The 17,177-nt window shown below is 37.0% G+C and overlaps 2 protein-coding genes across 5 annotated transcripts; both read right to left on the reverse strand.

Annotated features, from left to right (window-relative positions):
- Nucleotides 1–156: 156 nt before the first annotated feature.
- On the reverse strand, nt 157–17,134 carry wuho (tRNA (guanine-N(7)-)-methyltransferase non-catalytic subunit wuho). 4 transcript variants are annotated; one of them, XM_086979677.1, is made up of 11 exons: nt 16,712–16,815; nt 16,526–16,548; nt 16,091–16,169; nt 15,696–15,894; nt 13,834–13,969; nt 13,576–13,675; nt 6,627–6,873; nt 6,075–6,245; nt 5,426–5,581; nt 4,263–4,377; nt 157–714 (listed from the first exon to the last, which is right to left on the reverse strand). In XM_086979677.1, the coding sequence occupies exons 1-11, from the start codon at nt 16,798–16,800 to the stop codon at nt 575–577; spliced, it is 1,455 nt and encodes a 484-aa protein (XP_086835803.1). In that variant the 5' UTR covers nt 16,801–16,815; the 3' UTR covers nt 157–574. The 4 variants fall into 4 exon arrangements, with proteins under 4 accessions (XP_086835803.1, XP_086835804.1, XP_022648615.1 ...); XM_086979678.1 differs by lacking the exons at nt 16,526–16,548; nt 16,712–16,815 and adding an exon at nt 16,974–17,133; XM_022792880.2 differs by lacking the exons at nt 16,526–16,548; nt 16,712–16,815 and adding an exon at nt 16,974–17,133 and having other exon boundaries at nt 16,017–16,169.
- On the reverse strand, nt 11,128–13,259 carry LOC147757734 (transmembrane protein 234 homolog). Its single transcript, XM_086979690.1, has one exon. The coding sequence runs from the start codon at nt 11,772–11,774 to the stop codon at nt 11,379–11,381; it is 396 nt and encodes a 131-aa protein (XP_086835816.1). The 5' UTR covers nt 11,775–13,259; the 3' UTR covers nt 11,128–11,378.
- Nucleotides 17,135–17,177: the final 43 nt, after the last annotated feature.

Below are 17,177 nucleotides of genomic sequence, written 5' to 3' on the forward strand. Positions count from 1 at the left end.
TATAATTCGATATTATTGGATAGGATATTGTAATACTATAATTATAGAATGATTTCGTGTAATTGTTGTTAATTACACGAAATCATTCTAATTAGCAAATTAAAGTACCTAAATACTTCTGAGTATACTACAGCTTCTTTAAAATGAAAGTATCCGTTATACATTCTTCAACAGTAACATGCTATTTTATTATGGATTCACATTTATGACAGTCCTTCATATGGATTACAGATTTTTATGGTACGACCGTATTTACAAATAATACCTACTTTTTAGACTGAGAGGGCTCTGCTCAAGCACCATCGAAAATACGCTTTAATAAGAAAAGTATGCTATGAAGAAGATAAACGGGACGACATTTCCAACGCCTCTTCTTATCGTGTACTTTCAATTCTAGTGCCAAAAACATTCACAATGTCAGAGCAAACACATAGTTTGGTTGTAAATAAAATAGTTGGTTTTCTGGAATCAGCAAGTTTGGTATGCTTCGTTCGCTTAGCAGTTATTCATTAAATCATTTCTGCGATTCTTTGTCATTCACAGGTTTATTAACGCATGCGTCTCAATATCGTTGCTAGATCTTTTCCGTAGTACTTTTTACGTTGTTTCTTCTTTGAATTTCTTCACGCCGTCTTTTACGTTTGAAGTACTCCTCAACGTTATCAAACCATTGTTTGAAAAGAACATCCAGATCGGGGTCGACTTCAGTAACACCTGTTACAAAACAGAAAAGTTGTAGCGGCATCACTTCGTAAGGTTTAAATAGGGCAACGTTGTAGTACATAGCACGAAATAAAAACCTTTAATAAGAATAAAAAAGATGTTTCCAGTAGAATCTTTAATAATCTTTCTTCGGAGGAGGCTAAATATATAAAAAATTTATTTGTGCATCAATAAATGCAATAAATAAATTAACTAAAAATGTCGAGTCTGCCCCTGGTTGCAATAACAGTTATACTAAAACTAACTCATAACTTCAGTACCATACAGTTAATTTCATTTCATCTCTTGTTTGGCATTAAAACCACGTATTCTTCGGCGTTAACTAGGCTCACTTGACAGTAGCATTCACCGTTTTGACTTACATCAGGCTTTTCGATGACTCAATTGAAATAATGTCATCTATAGAAGTCTATCTTAAAGAAGAAACTTAAAATGAAAAAAAGTACGAAACCTTAATTCCACATTCATTATCATTGTTATTGCTAAGTGCATTGTATATTTTAATCCCTTATTTCATAAAAATCTCCAACGGTTGCTACAGTACAAACAGTAAACATCGAGAGATACGTTAAGATGTTACCGTACATTCAAGTTAAAGAACTTTATGAATGTAGGACTGAAGTGATGTCACACATCATACGCATAATAGCATGCGCATTCAATATGTTGCATTCGATGCATGCAATAATGTAAAAAAGCAGTAATAAAAGCGGCACATGCTGATAGCGACTGAGACCTTGCCAGTAGACTCAAATAGGTATTGAACTTTCACTCTCAAGATCCCCTCAAACATCATAACACATATTAGCATGAGTAATGCGTGACTTCACATACATAGGCGCAGAATAACACACTTATATGCGGACGTTCGTCTATATGTCAGATCCTATGCATTTAAGCTATTGACAAGTGGCTGAGTACAAGTGTGACTGGGCATGGCTTATAGATGGTTCAGTTGTCTAAAATGTTACGATGCGAAGCTATCTACAGAAGCTCAGCCAACTCAGCGGTTCAATAAATATAATCGTACTCGACCGCCGTCCATATTCACTGCTTTAACTATACTGAAAGCGATTCCGAAGACCCGGAAGGCCTTTATGTTTCGAGTTCTACGTCTTCTCCTCCCTACGGTATCGGCGTTAAGCATCTGACCAGATGGCTAGCTTCTAGCACGAAACGAAGTTTGTCTATGCCCGAGAAAGGCTAACGTATTTGAACGATATCTCTCTAAAGAACTATTACTACTACTAAACTTTGCGTATTTTCTAGCATGCATAGATTATATTTTTCTAAATATATACCTCTAGCTTCCCTCTAAAATTAAGAACATGCCAGAGAAAAACGTATCCACTGCCAGCAAACTCTCGCTGTTACGTGGATGACGTTGGACTGCTGATCAACATGGGCAAAACAGAGCCGTGAAGTTCTATCTGGTGAAGGTCGCTGTGTTGCTTCCAGCATGGCCCGTAGGCAGAATCACCTCTAATATGTGAATACCGTCGAGTATCTAAGAGGGATCATGCCAGAGAACGGTCAAACCTTCGCACAGCACATTATGGACGGAGTACAATGAGCGAGGATTTCTAATATAATAATGTCAAATCATTTCCTAGTTTTCTTCTAAGTAATGGTGCTTATGATAGCCTTTTGCAGAATCCAAAGTGCCTACATATGTCTCTTATCAAAGCAGTTCGACAAACTTCCAAATCAAATCTTCGTTCTTATAGCATACCATAAGAACACATTTTTCATCGTTGAATGATTATGTGTGTCGTCTAGGCAACCTAGTGCTACTTGTAGAAGATTTAAAATGCAAATTCACACTCTGTCCGTTCAAAACTTTTCCGTGGAGGGGAATGAAAAAACCTGTTTTGACTTTCGTAATACGGAAACTATTACTAATGCAGCCTGAAAAAAAGCGCCGGAAAGAACAAACCGGCACATAGTTCGACGTTTCGCAGCATATGGGTTTCATCACATCATACGTAGGACAATGGATTTTTATTCGCCAGGGGCTATGTATATCTGTATAAGATGTGACGCAATATTGCATGTGCTGTCATACTTTGCAGTAACATCGTTAGGCAGTCTCTCTGACCGGACGTATCAATCTAAAAATTTTTCATTCAAAATAAATAAACTATATGTATACAAGACGAAACGCGCCAAAATGCGTCGATATAGACTGATCAAAAGAAAGTCCAATATTCATGCAAAATAACGACGCATCAATGAATCGACGGGAAAGAAGAGTAAACCTACAAGGATAACCGCTTCAATAGCTTATAGTAACTACTATTGAGTAGGCAGAAATAGCAACAAATGTGAAAATTTATGACTACGGCAGCAATTATAAATTACTGAAAAAATAAAAAAAAATACTGACAACTTAACTATACAATATACATAGACAATTTGATTAAGGAAGCTACAGTTGAACAGTTTGGATTGACAGATGGACTGAAAGCATTACGAAAAACTGTAAGCTAGTATGAGTGATGGGCTCCTCCAGATCCTTGGTGTTCAAACGCGCATCAACTTCATAGAGTATATATATATTCCCTAACATTTCCAATGAAGGTTTTTACTACTACTACCTTTATTCAAACTGGTCACAATAATTCCTGTCTTTCGGGCTGAGCGCGACATGGCAGCCGGAGATAATAAAGGCCAATTGTTTGTTTTTTGCGGCTCTTTTAATACATGATAACTAACTAACTAACTACGATGCATTTAAGACTTACATATCTTACCCGTACTATGCAATTCCATCTTTAGGGATGCTAGTCAACAAAATTCGCGTTCGCATTCAAGAATATTCTACAATTAAGAAAAAAGAGCTAGTGGCAACACTGCTTGTGGACATCCGTTCGATGAGCAAATGAATGAATCCAAATTTGTGCAGAATTTATTAAAAAAAACTGCTAGCCTTCTTTATTAATTAGGTATAAACCTATGCTTGGTACTCGCGAAAAGAAAGCCCCTCTTTTGCAGCGATTTTCCCAATTTAGGTAGACTCAATATAAAAAAAAGAAGAAAGAAATTACGACGTTGCTAAAATGTTCTCTTCCTATCGACCCAAGTCATATCAAAGATTAACAACGAGCCGGAAAAGACGGTATAAGCCAACGCACCTTACGCATTTACATTAGCAAAGGGACAAAAAATTTATACAGCACACGAAAAGAAATGAGTAGAAAAGCTTCTTCAAGAAAAAAAAATGTTTAATCTGGATAAACTTTACATTACGGCATTCTGCAAATGCCTTGTTAAAATCAGACATTTGAACAATACAACTTAGTTGAAAAACCGGAAATTTCATTGTGATTTCCTCGCGGTAGAATCGGTGTACGTCTTTAGTTTTAAAATCAGCTGTACGTCTAATTGGTTGATACTAGATAAACGTTAGTTTCTTGTCGGTGTCCACCAAAAAAACAAAACTTACTAAACATATATTTCAGATCATAGTGTAAGTTGGCGAACCATTGTAAACCCAATCTTATCATAAAATACTTTTGAAAAAGGTAAGCGCCGCGTACCTTCAAGAGGACTGAGCGCCTTACGCATACTTAAAGTAAGCCCTGATGGGAGATTAACTGAGTAGTGTTTGCCAGATTGATCCAACTGAAATACAGACAGTGATGGTGTCAGCACCTGGAACGTAATAAACACAACAGCGACACATAGTAAGAACAAAATCGCGCGTTAATAATTAAACTAACTTTTGCACGACCTATAAGCCAAACGTGTAAATAATACCTCTTCTCTAACCTTTCGGTAGAAAATTGGACCCTATAGTTAATTGTTCACTTCATTACCATCCAAACGGTTTTACTCGTGGAAAAGTTTTTGAGAACTACACAGGTAACTGACATGTTAACATGAAACACCCTATAGTATTAAAAAAAATAGAAAGTCCGAAAATTAGTTTAACGCTCAAGGCTCAATAACTGGGATTGTTCAATAAAGAACAAGGAAATTTACAAAGTACATTATAAGGAGAATTATATTGGCCAGTTGCAGTTAGATTACAATGTGAATAGCTATTATGTTTAATGAGTACTTTGCGCTATGATTTTTGCGCCTGTCGTTATCTAACTTTATCATTAACCTAAGCTGAAAAATCCTAGTCAGAAATGGACGAAATAGATTTCTAGTTATATTAGACACATCGCTAAAAACGTCAGCATGCTTAGATAGATTTGAGAAATTAATAGTTAATAGAAGTTAATAGTGAAGATAATAGTTTGTGAATCCTTAAAAGTACACCTTGACATTGCAAGTTCTGTAGAAAAAAAGTTAGTAACTTAATTGAGTCAACGGCGAGATGAAAAGTTAAAATTTCTGAAAAGTTGAGAGCTTCAAACACTTCTATTTATTGCACATATAAGAGAACTCGAACATGGTACCTAAAGGCACTGGTTAAAAGAAATATTTGAGGAGTTCTAGAAGCTGCGTTTTTCGTAAACATTTCCATAGGGAAAATTATCACCGAAAAAAAATTATCGTGTAAGCTAAAATTATTAACATAAAAACTTGCAATTATGAATATTTTTTGTGCATCTTCTTATTTATGTTTCTATTTAATAAAGAAATATACCTATATAAAGCTTTGGTTTTATACTAAACTCGCTACCACTCTATTATATACGGATTGCATACACGCACGTAGTGTGTAAATCTCGTGTCTATGCTGTCGTACCCAAAGCCTCAAGCAATTATCAATGGCAGCACTCCATACAGCTGCTTCAGTGACAACGCCTCCGCAGCTGACCAGCGATGAACCGTCACACCGGAATATGTGCACGTACGGAACACGGTAGTATAAAACAGCCACCAGGTTTTTCTGGCACAATACCTTTGTGCACAAACAGAAAGGAAAGAAATTTTTATCCGCAACGTTCATAAAGCAAATTTATAGTTTGAAGGTGGTTGATTTCGATGGAACTATTGTTGACGATTTTGTGGTATTGTATAATCATATCCATGTGAGTTTTGTTCAAGCGATAAAAACCGATTATACACTAATATCCATCATATCAGTGCGCAGGAAGCCAAGGCGTAAGTAAAGATATTACGCACCCATTTTTAAGAGAGGAAAAATAAGTATAGAAACACTTTTGTTTTACTTGTCATTGAAATAACTTGTTTTATTAATATAACATTACAAGTGAATAGACTACAACAGTATAATAAATGCGGAATGATGCAGCCGTACATCACGAGAAATTAGCAGATAATAAAATAGTAATCTAGTCCATTGGCAAACCTGCAAGCGCAGAATTAAAATTGAAGTACTGTTTCTCGTTGGCATAATATATTTGGAATGTTCATTTATCTTATAAACTTGCCTTCTTTAGCGGAGGTCGGACGTCTTGGTCATCTTTACGTGAGTGAAACTGTTCGAAGGGTAGCAATTGATCAACAGTCTGAGCCTCAGCCCAACAATTGGCGGATGCCAACTGAACTCCACCAGCTTCAAGATTCCATAAAATAAGGAGGCCATCCCCACTAACTGATACCTGTAGACATAATACATAGTACGTTACTGCTAATCTGACACTGTAGGCAAAGATCTTTTCCGGAATCTGCAAAATTTCGTAGCATCAACAATCGTAGTTCTAGGATAATATAGAAAATAAGTTTCGGTTGCATTTATGGTATAAAATGTTTCGAGTTTTACATCCAACACCACCGTCAGACATCTATCAAACGGCTGTACCTATGTTAGTAGAAATAACCTGTTCTAATGGCTGAAACCAGAAAGCGCCAAAATATCTTTAGAAGTGGGTAAATCCGAGATTTTTTAATTGTCTTAGTATTTTTATAGGGATGTATTTTCACAAAAGCACTAAAATCAATTAAGAAGTGTCATGCTTTAGTAGAGCATATTGCATATTTACCAGCCGGTTCGGATGATTTGGTAGCAGTTCGATGGAAGTTACAAACCGACGATGTCCAAGGCAAAATGCTATGATATTATACGCCTCCGGATAATGGGAAACCACAATTTTTTCGTCACGGTCGCACACGACAAGGAAATCGTCCGATGGACTGAGAGCCATGTCAAGCAACATTGACATTCGTCCCATGAGCAGATTCGGAGGCGCCTTCGAGTCGTCGAGGGAAAACTCATATACGTCTCCAGCTCTTTACATGCAATAATAAAAAAAAAAGTGATGTTAGCAACAAGGTTAGCTATTTTAGGCAGACATCACGATTCGACGACATTTTCAGGCAAAAACAGTATCGGTAGTAACTTATGTAGACGTCAGCGCGGAAAAGGCCTAAAATCACCAGAAGTTTTGGTTCATGTTCCCGGAACATTTTTTTTTCCTTATTTGCGTCTTTTCGACGATTGCTCAGACATTGTCCATAAATCAATAGACATATATATGATCAATTATGATTATTCTAGAGACCTATTTTTTTTATATAGCCAAAGATCCTTCTGATGAGTACCACAATAGTGGCTTTTATACATCGAGAGAAATGTAGCTTAGACGCTGAATGTGGGAACACTGAACCTAATTGTCTACAAAAACACTTCTAGCGCGAAAGAAAGAGACTGTCCGGATGTGACGTACTGCATAAAAATGTACTCTATATATTTTTTAACGATTCCCATCCGCGCAAATGCCTGTGCAGTCAACTGTTTTTGAGATGAAACGCGTAATCCGAGGGGCAAGATCAAAAGCGAACGGGTATATATGTGTCAAATGCATTTCTGCCGACGTTTAATCTAGTCTCAACAGAAATGCTCGAAACATGTTTTCCTTTAAAATAGATACCACTAGAATGTTATTAGTTACAGGTCCATGTATCTATGGTGGCAATTTTCGAGTTACTTACACTAATAGCTGCTAAAATCTTACCGGAGTTTATAATACAATTAGACATCAGGGCAGCCAATCAACCTTTAAGAGACCTCATCATTGAGAATGAGCTTCGGGATCTACATCCGGTGTCTCCATATAGGCATTCTACCAGACGGCTAGCTTTCAGCACGTAACGAAGTGTGCCTATGTCCGCGTTCTTTTGAAGCGAAAATGTCTTTCCGGATAGCATAGAATCTACATTGTTCATTAAGTATAAACGCCACAATTACGGCTTCGCATTTACTATACTCAGCAGACCATCGTGTACATACTGCAAATCATTTCACTTGATTCTATAGCTATTTATCCAAGAAGTACAGCCTTAGAAATCATATAAAGCTGAAGATAACTTAAATGTTTCGATAATGTGACCTAGATATATCAACATAACATTAAGCTTCTATAGTCGTACTCAGCATCGCTCCCTGCATAGCCGAAAACTAATTCTGCACTACTTAGCCAAAAGGTCCGAATTCTGACGACGGTACTAGTTAATATGTGCTGTAAAATTTCTGTAATACATATACACAGAATTTCTTATAAATTAGAAGAACCCGAAGTGACGGCATCAAGCTGGTACGACTAAATCACCAGTACGTTTACTTACAATAGCTTAAGCGAAATTATAGGCTTTATAACGCTTTATAAAGCTTGAAAAACGGTAGCTAGTTTTTTCATTGCCGGTTTGGTACTCCGAACACCTACCGCTGCTGGTAGATTCTAGAAAAATTACTGATCTATTTTTAAATAATATAACAGATCTTGATCGGCCTTTAACCACAACTCTCTAAGTAGCTATGAGAGCGGAGGCCTATTAATCATCGTAGATTTCACGTTACGGTCATGGAAGTTAGTTCTCATCATCAAGGCTTGGCAAGTTACTGAGATGAACTTTGATGTGAAAAAGAAAACACAACATAAAGTGCTCGAATGAATGCTGTGTGCTAAATCAACAGGCCGCTTCCAAATTTACTCCGTTAGTTTCTTCTCACACGTATCAGTTATGCAGTACTATGGGTTACCACATCTCGTTTTTGCTCATACTTTGGAGGTACCAAACTACTGGCTAGACATTTTTACAGCATCTGTAGGACTTCATTTAGTTCTTGAGAGCGTTCGCAATCGCATACTCATTGACGAACATTCAAATACTAAGTCATTAAGGATCCTCATTTAAGCTTTGTTACTATATTTTTTCACTCCCTTAATTACTACAGTTACTATGCCCCAAATTATACCATGGTAAATCAACTCAACATCTGAACAAATTTTACATGCTAGCAACGAAAAATGACCCGATGATAAATTTAGAATGCTTTTTATCATTTTATACGCTCGCAAGAGCGTTGTCGCATGCTGGCCTACCTACTAATACTAAAATTTGAGGAACAATAAAGTAGTGCATAGTAACAACATCTTTTGAAGCAGACACAAATTCACCTTTTGGGATAGGCATATGAGCGGTAGCCCTATCATAAGTACAGTAATTGACGTCTTCAAATCATTCGCCAACAACGACAGTCTAATTGGAAAGGGAGGCCGCATTCGAATCGCAGACGAATTATTTAATATTCGCCACATTATTTTGCTAATAGGTAAAGCGATTGCTGATCGACGAAGAGTTTTCTACATGTAAACAGAGACAGGGACAAGCGACCTGGGAGTATCCTGTAAATGCGTCAAGTGATGAAGTACGCTATTCATAGCCTTGCAATAAATGCCAACGACAGTGTACAATTAACTAACGTGGCCCGAGCGCCTTTACCAGCTTACAATTCAAAGCTAAAACGACGGGACTTAATTATATCGGACCGTTTGTGGTCTGCGATAAATATTCAAGAAAAGCATTCTGGAAAGAAAAACAATCTTTACTTGCACGACTGTTTATCTAGAGGTCACAGAGGATTTGTTTGCCGTAACAATGAATCGACTCTGCATAGCGATATAGTACTCCTAAACGCGTAGCCTCAGATAACGCTTGAAATTTCAAAAAGAAATATTGATGTCTAAGTGCATTATAGAAGGCTCTTAATGAAAAAAAACCACAACACTTTTACTAAAGAAAAAAATACTTTTAATATAAATTGTAGTGGAAAGTATAAACGGCTGTGGGCTTGTCCGACCGGGCTATCTCAGAAAATCTGTTAATAGTTAGAAACTTAAGCTCCTACGTTTTATGATGACTTTGTATGAGGCGGCTACAATCGTTAATCGGGAGCCGTACTTGACACAAATGATGTACAAGCCTCTCATCAGCCATGTTCATATTATCAGATATTCCTGTGAATGTGGGTTGTGAAAATTTTTGGATCATTCAAGTTAACTATGTAGGTAAAACTAAAAAGTTCTGCAAAGCTTCTCAAAGCGTCAAAAAAAAATATTTATTCTTTTTGCGATCAGCAAACCAGAGGAGCTATGGCGCGAAAATAATATTATCCAAAATGACTAGACACTACTATCGTTTCAGAGTTTAGGCCAAAATTATATCGAGTAAAGACGAAACACCTAAAGTGTACACTGTGTTTAGGTAATGGTAATTATTAAGATCGGACAGGTAAACTCTTAGCGAAGCTTGCGTACCTCTGTTTCAGGTAGTCAATTTCTGGTATTATATATGTACTGTAATACGTCGTTTCGCAGGAAACGTCTTAATAGGGTCGCAGGGGATGTCTAAATAATCATTGTTATACAAGTGGAAGTTTTTAGAATTTTTTTTAAGGACCGATCGAGATAACTCGAAAATTTAGTATAGATGCAATAGAACCCAGTTGTTCGATATTTGCCAAAGAAAATATTGAAAATCGTAGATAAGCTTGTCCGCAAAGTTGTATTTTGGTACGCTAAAAGAGAGTTTTAGATTGTGATTCTGCCTGATAAACTCTGTTCCGATTAAGTACGGTGCCACGCACCCGTTTCGTTTATCCAGTTTCGCGTAGTATTTGCAAGGCAAATATCCTATATGAAGTTTAGACTGATTCGCTTAGTATTTCCCGTGTTAAATTATGAATTTTAAGTGGTTATTTTGAAATTAACTGCTTGAGCTTTGCTATTTGCTTGAGATTATTTCTATAAGTTACAAAAAGTTTGCTTTTTGTTACCGAATTTTTCATTTTATTTAGTTAATACTTTTGAATAAGATTGAATTTATTAATTCAATATCTTATTAAATTCGAGTAAATCCTTCAGTTATGACGTTTGATGCATATTCTCCGCGTTTTAAGTATTTCCCTTCGTTTAGTTTTCCATTGATTTAAAAGATACTTTTTTCATTTTTTTTCATGCTCCTCCTGGATTTTCCTCTGTTTATTATCGCGTTATATTTATTTCTAGTCTGAGACATTTGTCTTAATCTGTTTATCTAAACAAAAGTTTTTAAGAATAATACTGATATGTATTACATACATTTATTTGATGCGATTGGCGCAGGCATGGTGTACCGCAAATATGAACAAAGTTTTGAAATAAGTTAGCCTACTTAAACTTAAAATGTGTAAGTATCAAGTCAAGTAAAATGGAAAATACTGCGTTTATCTTCCACAAACTGCTCCTTTATTTTTACACTGCTAGTTATCATCATAAAAACATTATTCCGCATTGACAGTTCCTGTATTTGCAGGGTAATGCACTCATAGTAAATGGTGAACTTTCCATATAAGTTGATTCTTTCTAAACCGTTGATCCCAATACGCGATTATCCACGAATATTTCGGCGCGTTTTAGATTTGTTGCACAGACTCTCTGGCATGCTCAAGCTCGGTCAGCTAGGCAAAAATAAAGTCACGTCCAAGCTTTATCAGTAATACAAATCATTACGCCGAGCGTGACCATCGCTATGCCGACGTAAGTTAAACCGTCGTGCACCTTCTCTCCACACAATGCTCCTGCCAGTGTAGTGCAAACAAACGTCATCGAATTTGCTAATGGGACTGCGAGGCTGAGATCGTTCGAGCCAAGTGACAAGGCGTAAATAGCTGAACCCGACTGGTTCATAAGGAAAGGTATAACAAATCTTGGCTTTTGAGCTAGAAAACGCACTTCGTTGAACCATTTGTGAAAGACTGTCCGCCCACTGATCTCCTCAAGGCCTTTGGAGCCGTGGCGAAGTAACGGAGTGGAGAAGCCCCAGAGAATTGCCACGGCAGCCAACCACAGTATCCCTGAGAGCTCAAGCATTCTTCTGAGAGGCGCAGGTTCTTCTGATCTTTCTTTGCTCTTAGATACTCAAAGTGTTTATCATGCACAAGTCTCCTTCACATTACAGTATCTATCAGAGAAATTACAGTACTAATCTAAACACTTCCAGAACAGCTGTTTAAGTATTCGAAGATATTCCGCTTAATACCAATTTAATCTCAACGCAAAATCAACTTCCATCGCGTTAGCAGCCATCGGTGCAAAGGTTCAATTCAGTCCTTACATTTCCTCCAGTGCCGTTAATATGTGCACTTGTAAGTGAAAAAAAAGCTAATTAATTAAAATTTACACTAGTCTAAAATTAGCAGTATAATTAAGCTGCGTGACATTTTTGAAACAAAAAGCCGTAACACGTAGATAACAGATGGCGAGTCGCACGACTTATAGTCAGCGGTAGCATAAGTGGTTCTCTGTCATCTGATCAACTCTCACCCTCGGGCGCTGTGGTAGCAGCTTTTGAGAGGGTGCAGCAAATGTTAATACGTTCAGACAGAACAAAAAAATACATGCTTTATGATACAGTATGAACATGTAGTCAATTACAAGGATTACGACACACAGATAAGGCACAATGCGGCGGATTTAGTACCAAGGTATTTTAATGGTGGATACCAAGTCGGTACTATATCTCGTTACCGTCGCCTCATATGCTATAACACATTGATTGATACGTTAAAAACTCATTAAGGATTTATTATAAGTTTAGTTTGTAGTCAGTTGATTGTTGTAGAACTTCGTAGACTTAAAACCCTCAACAAACTCAACACTAAGATAATTATAACAATCAAAGCTACTCCGGATAGTATCCTGCAAAAGGGTTGTTCGATTTGCATGAAAAGTAAAATTTTTCATAGAAGCTTTACTATATTGCATCTTGGGTTCGAATGTTGAGCATTTATTCACAAGTAGACTAATCCTTTCTTTTGATCAAACCATGAAGCAGCGGACAAGCTTGTTTCGCATGGTTAAGCTATCATCCACTAATAAACGTATTACAGCGTCTTAAGAAGCCATATTACTGATATAATTCGATTTTTAGCTACCTGAACAACTCACAATTCGATTGTAGACCTAAATGTTTGACGATTTTAATTACGATTTTCCTGAGATAACACAGCACTAACTCCGCCATTCCGTACTTCTCTCTATTTAGTCGATTTATTACCTTTCTTTAGTGATTCCGTAACATTGGTACAGTAATTCTGTTGCCCTATTTAAACGATTGGTCACATCTAATATACCCTACAGCTATGTTTTAATTTGTAATAGTTATACCGCTATTTTATTAAAATATTCCAGAACGCTTTATTTCCTCTGAGCCAAATGTTCTATCGTGCCGTTGTCACTGATCTGTCACCGCACTGCATGTGTCCTGCTTCTTAAGGAAATAATTGAGCTCAGTGTTGACATGTAATGTGCAGGTCAAGTTACAAGGCTGTGCATGGGGCGCCTACAAGAAACTTCATCTAACATCAAACGTTCAACGTAGGAATGTTTTTATAATATCGATACTCTGTCGCTTTGCCTCTTTCAAAAAGCGACACATTCTTTTTTTGTGTTTTATCCGAGAGTTTGGCTAAGCTCCAAATATCTTTTCGAAAACCTACAAATACTGTAGAAGCTAGAGACTTTTATACGTAATATGGTCCGAAGGAACGGACTTCCTATAGGAGCCAATATGAACATTACGATAACAGTACTTGGTGGCGTTATTTAAGATAGCTATGAGAAATATATGAGAAAGATTTTTCTATTTGCGTATAGTGACGAGAAAACTTACCTGTCGGCAACGAGAATCATAGGTGGTACTTGTCCCGTTAGTCGAACCTGCACACATTTCCGAGGAGTTTTTCGTTCTGAGTGAAGTTCCCACTGATTGCCTGCGGGAATAAAAGAGTAATATAAGCAATAGCTTTTCCCTGTTAACCTACAGTAACATGTTGTTGATATGCATTTTATTTAGCATTTTTTATTTTATTTAGTTATTATCGTATGATAAGGAAAAAACGATTCGAAAGAAACGTTGCAATCAACATACTCGTCGGGAAACTGCCACATCGGTCTTTCTGAGCCCAAACGAGGAGTCTCTTATCAGATGTACATGCCAACACATAGCTTTGACAGACTGGCATGTGCACACTTGTTAAATGGGCTGGCTTAGTTTGTTTTCCACTCTGAAATCGATGCACCAAGTAAATAGCAATAGTAGTTTACGTAGCTGAGAATTCTCTTCAAGCAAACTAGGTTTTAGGTTTTCATATAGCTAGTTATGTAACTCATTAACTATTAAATAATTTCAAACGAATCCGATCGACTTTAAGATTGTACAACTATTGAACAACGCGCCGCTAGCAGATGAAGTTCGGCTGATAAATACTGTAACCTTCCAGAAACTAGTGGGTAAACACCGGTTGAGCAGAAGAAATTCGTTCCAAAAAAAGCTCTTATTCCCAAAAAATTAACATCCAGTAATCATGTTTTTGTTTCTTGAAAGCCACAGCGAAAATCGGTGGAAACGTTAACCAAGGAAGCCTTAAGCGAAAATACAGTATGTGAGTAGAACGGAGACTGGAGTGTTGAAGATTAGCGAAAAGGTAGTCAGACGTTGGGACCCGAAAAATAAGAACGCACTGCCGCAATCGAACAGGCTTTTCAAAAAAAAAAAAAAAGGAGTCTAAGGTTTTGTCGACCAAAACTGGCATTTCACATGTAACGTATGACAGAGTTTTCGTTCCAAATGCTATAAATGCGGACGCTGAAAAAGAAATGAGTCCCTCGTAAATTCACTCCAGGTCAGTTAAAAATATACGGAGCGTATTCTACGTGTCATTTACGGAACTTAATTCAACAAAAAATCCGTCTGAGGTATACCATCGCCGTAGGTAAGAGATTCAATATGTCGACTTCCAGCCAGAGAGGGACCAAAAAAGAGGATGAAATCCCCCGTAAGGTAAATATGCAAGTATAATGGTAGTGCCGAGTAGGTTCGGACGTAAGGTGATAATAGTGTTTGCAGTGGATATCACGGAATCTGCTACCGTGAGACACTCGCCGAAAATAAAACAATGAATGCCGCCCGCTATTTCGAGTTTTTCAAGAAACTTAGGACTGTTGCCTAGGCACACAGTCTGATCACTTGACGAAAATCCCACACTTTATTGTCATGCCTTATTTACTTCCTGGATGCGTTAGCTTTAGTTCGCTCATTCCGTATGATCATGAAGCTTTTTATTCCCTAAATAGGGCAAACATAGCCCTCTATCGATTTACTCCAAGAAGCCATAGACAGAGAACTTAGATATGGGATCGCGAATGACAAGTATATGGCTGTCTAAAAATTGCCAGAGTGCTGAGGCACGTATCAATAATAAGGAAAAGAGCCTTAAAATAAATTATCATTCAAGCCCAACTAGTTCAAAAATTTGTAAGTCCGCCGGATTCGTTTACAACAGTCTAATAACACAGAAGAAGCTACCTATCATTAAGCAATATATATATATATTCCACGAAAATTGATTCAGTTTCTTAGTATTTTAATCACAGCTATGTTTAACAACAACCATTTCATTTTACAAGTCACAAATATCTGCGGTAGGAAACGTGCTGCAAATCTGTTTTATGAGGATGACGGTGTCGGCGTAATTCACATTCGCAACATTTGATGTGGAGAAGCAGGCCGTTCATTTAAAGGACAAATGTAAACGAACCTAGGAGAAAGGCTTAAGGAGCCTTTTACGCTAGTAAATGATCTTTCGAAACTGCTATACTAATAAGCACACTTGGAGAACGCTTGGTCTTAAACAATAAAAGAGACACTTTTCAATACTCTTCCGGGACTAATGGCAAGTGTTTCTGACTGTGCTATACAATGAAGTTCGTTCTTATTCAATATAAATGTACCTCCTCTACCGCCTGGCCTAATCCGTCGTCGATACCCATTGTTTCCGTCGGCGTCTGAGGATAGGCCACTTCACGCGTTTCCCCCTGTCCTACGGTATTATCAGTTTTTGAATTTTCTGTTCTATTCTCGTTTCTTATATGTTGAGACGCCGGGCTGGACTTTGAAAAAGGCAATGCAAGCTCCGTGATACATGAGGACCTAAAAATCGTGTATAGCACAATTACTGTTTAATTTCGCTTCAGATCTTTTACATTGAATCAATGTCTATAATAAATTACTAATAAGTCAACATTTTTTTCAACTGTTTCCAAAGAACAAACCCATCGTTTTGATCGATATCGTGTTCTCCCGCAGTTAAAAGTTTGGAAGACATGCATGTAGATATATTCTTTACAAGCCATAGTTTGTTCTCAACGCCCAATAAGATGAAATCATTAGTTGTTTGAATCCACGCGGACATCTCACTCCACTTCCTGCAAGTTATGAGCACACAAATGAAAATCATATTTTGTTTACCCAAAACAACCAACAACTTGTTACCAACAACCAACAACTAATTGACAAAACAGAATAGCATAAAAGCAGCAATAAAAGTGTATGTATTGTACTAGCAAACGTCTTGTTTATGTCAATTATGTCGTAAACTTAACATCTTACCTAATAGAATATAGAATTTGTGTGAATTAGCATTCAATTTAAATATTTCCGCAATTTTTAAGCAATATATGTCATCTCCACATTAATAGCGAATCAAACAGGTTCAAATTGTATTTGGTTATATGTGTATGTTTGAACTGAAGTTATATGTGAATGAAGAACTGGTACTCACCCTCGTACATACTATGATTCCATCTTTTATATATATGTTTGAAAAAAGGTTTTTTAAATATTAGGGCTTAAGTTGCATTATTTGACACTAATTGTTCTATTTTCCATTTATCAAGCTCTACCAGTGCAATATAAATATATACTGAAATTTGAGTCTATTTATGCATAATATTCAATAAAAACGCACTGTAAGCCGGACCGCGCGTAAGCTTGAAAATTTCCAATTCTTTTCAAAAAGGTTACTTGAAAGCTTCCGAAATTTGAATAATTCGGCATAAACAATAATGATATTAACAAATAAGATGTTTAGTCACATACGAAGCTTAAGCGACAAATAGAACATCTACTTTTAAGCATGTTAGTACTATTTAACTATGCCGTTCCTATTACACTAGAATATATCAAGCTAATTGTTCAATGGAGAGCTGGAAATAATGCTTACAACTAACCTGACACAGCCGCAAACAGTTGTGCTATTCAGCAGCCAACAATGTAACACGTGAGTTTCTATGCAAACCCAATGTTGAAATCTACAGAGAGGACAATGCGCATTTGCGGGCCCAATCTTTCCATAATATTTTGTCGATCAGCGCTACCTACTGGAGCACTTAATTAACACGTGTGCAGCCTCTCTATTTATAAATAAGCAGACG

Source organism: Varroa destructor, unplaced genomic scaffold (genome assembly GCF_002443255.2).
Source record: "Varroa destructor unplaced genomic scaffold, Vdes_3.0 BEIS01000002.1, whole genome shotgun sequence".
NCBI lineage: Eukaryota > Metazoa > Arthropoda > Arachnida > Mesostigmata > Varroidae > Varroa > Varroa destructor.